The 7,010-nt window shown below is 60.4% G+C and overlaps 1 protein-coding gene and 1 non-coding gene across 3 annotated transcripts; both read left to right on the top strand.

Moving 5' to 3' along the window:
• The first annotated feature begins 536 nt into the window (after nucleotides 1–536).
• Nucleotides 537–3,158, top strand: LOC138067899 (PHD finger protein 7-like). 2 transcript variants are annotated; one of them, XM_068951233.1, is made up of 5 exons: nucleotides 537–735; nucleotides 1,324–1,430; nucleotides 1,909–2,031; nucleotides 2,441–2,559; nucleotides 2,738–3,158. In XM_068951233.1, the coding sequence occupies exons 1-5, from the start codon at nucleotides 649–651 to the stop codon at nucleotides 2,908–2,910; spliced, it is 609 nt and encodes a 202-aa protein (XP_068807334.1). In that variant the 5' UTR covers nucleotides 537–648; the 3' UTR covers nucleotides 2,911–3,158. The 2 variants fall into 2 exon arrangements, with proteins under 2 accessions (XP_068807334.1, XP_068807333.1); XM_068951232.1 differs by lacking the exon at nucleotides 2,441–2,559.
• A 3,537-nt stretch (nucleotides 3,159–6,695) lies between these two features.
• Nucleotides 6,696–6,768, top strand: TRNAK-UUU (transfer RNA lysine (anticodon UUU)). Its single transcript has one exon. It is a non-coding gene; the product is annotated as a tRNA-Lys (tRNA).
• Nucleotides 6,769–7,010: the final 242 nt, after the last annotated feature.

The raw sequence follows: 7,010 nt of genomic DNA, 5'->3' as shown, positions 1-7,010 counted from the left end.
ACACAACCCAACAATGCCCCCTTCCTCTCCAAGGCCCCAAAGGGCCCTTCCAACAGTGGGGGGGGCTGCTGTGCTCTTTGCAGTCCTGCTGTGTCTGTAGAAGGAAGAGGGCCACAGGTAAGGGCTGCCGTTGCTCGGGCTGGAGCCTGCCGTGCCTAAATTCCCGTCCTGCTGCCAGCACTGGCCAAGCCCTGTCAGAACCGGTGGGCTCTGTCTTGGTCTCAGCCCCCTGGGGGGATTCAGGCTGACAAATTCAGCTTGCCCTGAATGCCTAAGGGCTGACAGCTGGCAAAGACCGGGCTCTGTCAGGGCCTCCACCCTGCAGGCAAAGCCCCCAGCTTGGCATGAGTGCCCCAGGGCCTCTCAAGGCAGGGTGGAGCCCAGGCCTCAGCCAGCACACGCCGAGCCCTTTTGGGTGGGGAGCATGCTGGGAGGAAAGGGACGGGAAAAGGGACTTTTGCTCAGTGCCCTGCGGAGGGGAAAAGGGACTTTACAGCCAAGGTGAGCCTCATCCAGAGACACGGAAGGACTCTCGCAGTTCCTCCACGCTCACCTCTTCCGCCTTCACCCAGGTCGTTTTGCTGGGAGCATCGCCCAGAGCAGAGAGTGGAGACGCACCAGGATGGGGACACCACGTGCATCATCTGCATGGAGCCCGTGGAGGACAGGACCTCCTACAGCACCATGGTGTGCCCCGTCTGCAAGCACGCCTGGTTCCACCGTGGCTGCATCCAGGTAGGAGAGCCTTCCCTCACCCGCCTCTCCGGGCTGTCTGCTCTGCGCAAGACACAGCTGAAGGCACCCAAAGGTGATGTTGCTGTGACTGTGGAGACGGCTCGTGATCATGCAAAGCTTCTCCTGAGGCATGTCCACCCAGAGGCCAAAGGAAGGCAGCCTGGGCGCTCTCCTCCCACCTTTCTTGGCATGGGAACATATGTGCAGGGCCCACTCTGGGGGCATGAGGAGGGTGGAGCCCCTCTCCCCCTCATCCCCCCAGCCTCATGGCCTTCTGCAGAGGTTCCCCTCAGCAGACCTCCCTGGATGTTCTCAGTCCTCTGAGGGGCTCGGGGCCCAGCAGCCTGCCTGCTCCTCTGCTCCTGTGCCTGGGGCCTGTGGCCCAGAGCTGAAGGGAATCCCAGGGCCTCTTACTCCCTTGTTGCCCAGCTGTGCCAAATCCTCCACAGTAGGCCTTCTGCCTTCCCTTCTCATTCACTCCAGCCCAGATTGCAGGGCCCACCAGGGTATTATCTCCTCCCTTAGGCTTAGGGACGGGAGGTGCCCAGCAGCAGTGTCCTGTTCAGGCTGGTTGTGTCTCCTCTGCAGGGACAGGCTCTCCGGGCTGGCTTCAGCAACTTCAGGTGCCCTCAGTGCAAAGACGGGGACCGTTTCCTAACAGAGCTGTTGCGCTTGGGCATCCGAATCCCCATCAGGTAGGTCCCTTTCTCCCTTCCGCCATGCCTGGGAGAGAGAGGAATGCCCAGGGAGCTGTGCCAGGCCAGCCCACAGTCCTGCAGGCAGGCTGTGTTTCCAGCAAGAGCAGCTGCCTGCAGGAGAGGCGGATTCAGGCCTGCCTGCAAGGGTGCCCCAGCCCCAGCCCCAGCCCCAGCCCCAGCCCCAGGAGTGGGACTTGCAAGAAGGCAACTGGGGTCAGCTTCTCGCCCGCAAAGCTCTTCTCAGGCAAGCTGCTCAGGCAGTTGAGAGCAGAGGGCAGAGATCAGGTTCCCATTTTGCAGCCAGACAACGTTAGGCGTGGAGTGGGCACAGAACGAAGACCTAGTGCGTTAGTCTTGTCCCCTGCTTCACTGAGGTGATGAAAAGGAGGAGGTTCAGAAGACCAGGAACATCCTGGACCTGACCAGGGGTGCTGGGGGTGGGCAGGCTCATGTCCTTTCCTTCCTTCTGCTGCAGAAGGCTGGCTTGGGAGCAGGAGGAGGAGGAGGAGACCTTTGAAGAGCTATACGAAACGTATAGCCGCTGCGATGCCAGCCAGTGCCTTTACCGGGGAGGCAGGGAGCAGGCAGAAGAGGAGGGGTAAGTCTGTGCAGGAGCAGTTTCGCAGCCTCCTCAGAGCAGTGTGGCCAGATGTCTGAAGGGCTTGCAGAAAGGTGGAGGGACCGCCTCCAAGGGCTGGGGGGTGAGGGAGCAGGACAGACCTCGCCCATGGGGATGCTGAGCTTCCAGAGGAGGGACGCTCCTGTTAACACTGTTGGCACCAAGGGCTCCCCCAAGGTGTGGAGGATGCTGCTGGGCTCTGCCCAGGCTCTTTGAGCTCAGCAAGAACTTGGGCAGCCAGGCCACTTGACAGCCAGGTGAGGCCAGGCCAGGAAGCTCTGTGGGCGCTGCCTCTCTCCAGCCACGCTGTCCTTGGTTGCCTTCCGGGCATCGCTCCCTGCTGGGGCTTCCATAGTTTCCATGGGCAGCAGCCTGTTTGCTTCCCCAGCCCATGGCAACTGCTGCTGTGCTCCTCGTGCGCTGCCAGCGGGACCCACCGCCGATGCTCTGCCATGGGGCATACCACGGGCCTGTGGGAGTGTGACGGCTGTGCTGGCCGCAGCACTGGTAAGAGGCCGAGGCCCTGGGTGCCAGGGCTAGAGGCGGATGCCAGGCAGGCCCTGGCAGGGGGTGGTCAGGGTGGGGGTGGCACAGCCTCTGCGCCCCGGTGAGAGTTGGGGGGGGCACTGCTCTGACACCAAGAGGGGTGGGGTGGATCTGCTGACCTTTCTGCCTCCCCTTACAGCATCCAGCGCGCAGTCGGAGCTGGTCTGCCCTGGCACCAGCCAGGCAGCGTTGGCATCCTCCCAGGGCTCCCCGGATGCTGGGGGCAGCAGCTCAGTGCTATCCCGGCGAGACAGGAGAGCAGGCCACTCCAGGTTCCTGCACCGGCCCCTAAATCCCTACAGCCGGCCCTGAGGACCGCTGGCCATGGCACTGACACCCAGCCCCTGGCAGGGGGAGTCGATGGGAACACCTCGGGGCTGGCTGTGCAGGAGCTGCTTGCATGCTACAGCCCTGCTGCACTGCCTACCCTGAGAGGGACGCTGCCTTCCCAGTGACAGGGCACCACGCTGTGCCAGCAAGGGGAGACTTGGAGACCACCCCGTGCTCTCGAGCCTCCCCCAGGCTCATCCAAGGGCATGCAGCCGGGCAATAAAGTCAGCCGCTAAAGAAAAGGACGCTCTGCGAGGGGCTGTGTGGATTGTCCTGTGCTCTGATAATGGCCTCGTTCCTGCTTAGCCTTTCTGTTGGGGGTCTGGTTTGGGGGTTGGGAGCTGCGGGCCTCTGCTCTCTTTGACCGTTGCTGCCAGGAGCTTCCCGAGAGCTTTCTGGCTAAGGCCAGGCTTTGGCGAGGCGCTCCTCTATGTGCCTGTGGCCTTGCTGTCTCTCAGGAGGCGGCGTGGGCTGAGCCAGTGTGGGCTGAGCCAGAGGGCAGGCAAAGCAGACTGTGGGAGCCAAAGCCAGGGGAGCCTTGGGCTTCCCTTGGATGACGAGAGGAGGGCAGCTTGCAGGTGCGCGGGCGGCTGCGCAAGGCCCTGGCAGCTGGGCGAGGAGCCAGGCTTGGGGGAGGCCCTGCTGGGGCAGTAGCCCCAGGCTTGGTCAGCAGGGTGGCAAACGGGCAGAGACGTCTCCTCAGAAGTCTCTTGACTGTCAGGGAGGACAAGTTTGGCTTTGGTGCCAACGACTGCTGTGGCGCTGTGGCCTTGACCACTGGCCATGGCACTGACACCCAGCCCCTGGCAGGGGGAGTCGATGGGAACACCTCGGGGCTGGCTGTGCAGGAGCTGCCTGTGCTTTGAGGCCCACCTGTTTTCGTCCTGCCTTCATTAAAGGGGCTCATTTCACAAGCTTCCTTGAGGCGGAACGTGGCCCACTAGCAGCAGCAGCAAAGGGAATTAGCGGGCGCAGCGGCTGAACTAGAAGCCACGGGTCCTTTCCTATTGTGAGCAGAGAGCTTTCCAGCATAAGCGCAGCTCCACCCGTAACGACCAACTCCTCCTGTTCTTGACTCACCCTCCGCTGAAAGGAGGCAAAAAGCACAGCCAGACAGAGTGCAGTGGCCTGGGGCTCTGGAAGAAAATGGTGCTCAGGATTGCCCGAGGCCCCCGGCACTTGCCCACAGTGTTGACTTCTAGACAGAGCACTGTCGGATAACCCGAGAGGGGCCTCACAAAGTGCAGGAAGGGAGACTTTCAGAAATTAAAGCTCTTGCTTGAGCATTCAATATCATGTCTGTCAGGGAGTGGACTGGGCTGGCAGCTGCCTGGGGCTTAGCGGGGCAGTGGGGACAGCCTCAGCCCTGGACACGGGGCACCTCCGTGGGGACAGGGACAGGCCTAGGCCAGACCAGAAGGTCAGCCCACAGCTTGGGGGAGGGGAGGGTCTGGGTCAGCGGAGCCTGCGGCCAGGCAGGGGCGGGGCTGTGCCGGAGCTGGAGACGGGCACTGCTACAACATTGCTGGGCAGGGACTGACGGCCCCCGGCTGGGCCGAAATGGGGCCCCGGGTCTGGGGTCCTGGGCAGAACTGTAGGGCCCAGGGGAGGCTGGGCAGGGCCATCAGGGCCCGTTGCTGCCCTCAGGCCCTGACACTGCCATCATGCCCTTGGTCGTAGCAATGTTTGCCGATTATCACGTTTACTTTTGGGAGGGTAGAAGCAAAGGTTGAAGAGGGACCAAATAATTGTAGGCAGGTTAGATTTGAAAAACACTGCTTTCATCTGTGGAAAATCTGCTGTGTGCTGTAACGATCCTAATGGGTTCCTTCTCTCATTGCTGGGTTTGGATGTCAGGGACGGGCTGTTCTGAGGACAGGGAGGGAGCTTTCAGGCGGTGAGAGCAGAAGGTGTGCATCTGTGTGGTGCAGCAATTCAACAGCCAAGGTGCTCGTGTTTCCCCAGCGATCTTGTTGGGCTTCACCTCCCCGCAAAGCGATATTCTTCTACTCGCATTGTGTTAGATCAAGAGGGCAACAAAAAAATCCATTTTATTCATGGGGAGGGAAGGGGGGGGGCTGTCTTTTTGTTTCCTGGGGTTGCCTGTCTTCCTGGATCTGCTTTTGCCAAGAACTTTTGGCACCTGGTTTGTTTCCCCTGCTTGTTAGTGGTCCCAGCTGTGCTGCTGCTCTTGCAGCCTGAGGCATTGCCTGGCAATCGATGTTTTCACTGAAGGCATGACAAGATACCAGGGTCCCAGCACTGCCGTATGAAGTTTTCTGTGCACAAAGGCTGTGCGTTGCCTGACGCCTTGCACAGGTGACGCCTGTCTCGCTGTTGCCTTGGCTGACACAAAGTTCTTGTGGCTTTTGTGGCCTCTCAGCACAAATCTTCCACTTGCTCGCCCGGAAAGTAAATTATTGGGTTATTGGGTGAGCGGGGAAGCACTGTGGGATGAGATGAGCATGGGGAAGAGGACCAGGTGGGGAGCGCTGCTGACAAGGGCTGACTGGTCAGTTGTCTGATATGAATCGTGCTTGTGTTTTGTTCCCTTCTGCGTGGGTCCTCTCTTCTCCCGACTTACGGCTTGTGTCCTTCCTTACTGATTTGTCTTGAGCCTTTGCCTGAGTGCTTCCTGCTCGTCCTGCTTCCTTCGTTAGCGGTGTCGTTTGTGCATTTGGGGCCAAAGCGCCCGCATGCGCGATGTTGGCGGGCAGCAGGGGCAGGGCCCGCAGCCCTGCCGCTACTGCTCCCTGGGGACGGGAGGGGGCCTGGGGAAATGGGAGCCCCTTGCCCTGCACCTGGCCCCAGCTGGGCCACCTGCCCTCATGCCTGGGCGACCAAATGCTGCTCATTGGCTGCTTTGGGATTTCTCTGTCTTCCTGAGCTGCTCGTTCTTCTCTGTGTATCCTCAAGAGAGTGCAATTTTTCGTTTACTTTTATTTGTCGTCCTAGTCACTCCTCCGTGTGCAACGCATTCAGAGAGATCCCCTCCAGAACGGAGAGGTGCTATTCCTGAGAGAGCTGTGTGCTGCCAAAGCCTGCACCAGCCCAGTGACCCAGCCTGCCCACTCCGAAGCAGGAGGCCCTGGGCCGGGGGAGGAGGGGGTGGGGGTGATCCCTGCCCCAGGGCAGACAGTTGATACAGAGGTGCCTGAGTCTCTGCCATGGTGCTGCCCAGGGTGGAGATGCTCAGGGCTGTGGAGAGACCTGGGAGCTACCTGTCCTGGGTGAGCTGTGTGTGAAGGAGGGCCTGCTTGTGTTGCCTGCCCCACTGAAAAGGCGCTACAGCACGCACAGATGGTGGTGCTGCAGGGCCGCAGCAGCATCACTGCAGGCACCAGGAGGGGCTCAGGAGGCACCCGGTCTCCCTGGACCTGGTATGGGAGCAGAGGAAAGCGGCAAGAGACCCCCCCACCACCCCCAGGGCTGGCATCGGGATTAGTGGTTTGTTAACAGCCGAGCAGCCCAGGGTTTCGCCTTGAAAGAGCCACAGCATTCCTACTTCTTGTCGTGCACTGCTGAGTGCGAGCAAACTCCTCCTGAGACTGCAGGGCTCACGCCCAGCCTGGCGGCAAGCAGGTGCTTCGGAACAAAACTGCCAAAGGGCAATGTTAACCCAGTCGGTCCGGCAAGGTGTTAATGAATTGCTGATCTCAGGAGTTGCCTCTCTCTCTCTCTCTCTCTCCGTAGACCTTCTTAGAAAGCCCTTGGTCTGCTAATTAGGGCTGCGCTCTGGAGCTGGGCTCTGTTTTTCCCCTCAGGGAGCCTGGGTAGCTCAGCTGGGAGAGCATCAGACTTTTAATCTGAGGGTCCAGGGTTCAAGCCCCTGTTCAGGCGGCGCGTGTTCCTATTTACTCAGTGCTTTCACCTTTGCACAAGAAGTGGCACTGCCAAAACGGAGGAAAGGCAGGGGGATCTGCAGAGCCACGGGGAAGCTCTTTGCATCCAACTCCTGTCTCCCACAAAAGAGGCAATCTCTCGCCTTCCTCCTAGGCAGAGCCTCAGAGAGTTACTCTTGCAGGACGCGAGCCTAACAAACTCAGGACGCCCCAAGGAAGGCATTCCGTAGCTCTGCCTTT

The sequence above is a fragment of the Struthio camelus genome, chromosome 7, assembly GCF_040807025.1.
Source record: "Struthio camelus isolate bStrCam1 chromosome 7, bStrCam1.hap1, whole genome shotgun sequence".
Taxonomy (NCBI): Eukaryota; Metazoa; Chordata; class Aves; order Struthioniformes; family Struthionidae; genus Struthio; species Struthio camelus.
The sequence above is the reverse complement of the archived record's forward strand: the minus strand, read 5'-3'. Positions and strand labels throughout refer to the sequence as shown.

Bases quoted from the DNA above. Each gene is read 5' to 3' on its own strand.
- LOC138067899 (XM_068951232.1), top strand. From the start codon at position 649: ATGGAGCCCGTGGAGGACAGGACCTCCTACAGCACCATGGTGTGCCCC. The intron at 736-1,323 runs GTAGGAGAGCCT...TCTCCTCTGCAG, and splicing joins TCCACCGTGGCTGCATCCAG to GGACAGGCTCTCCGGGCTGG. The intron at 2,032-2,737 runs GTAAGTCTGTGC...CTCCCCTTACAG, and splicing joins GAGCAGGCAGAAGAGGAGGG to CATCCAGCGCGCAGTCGGAG.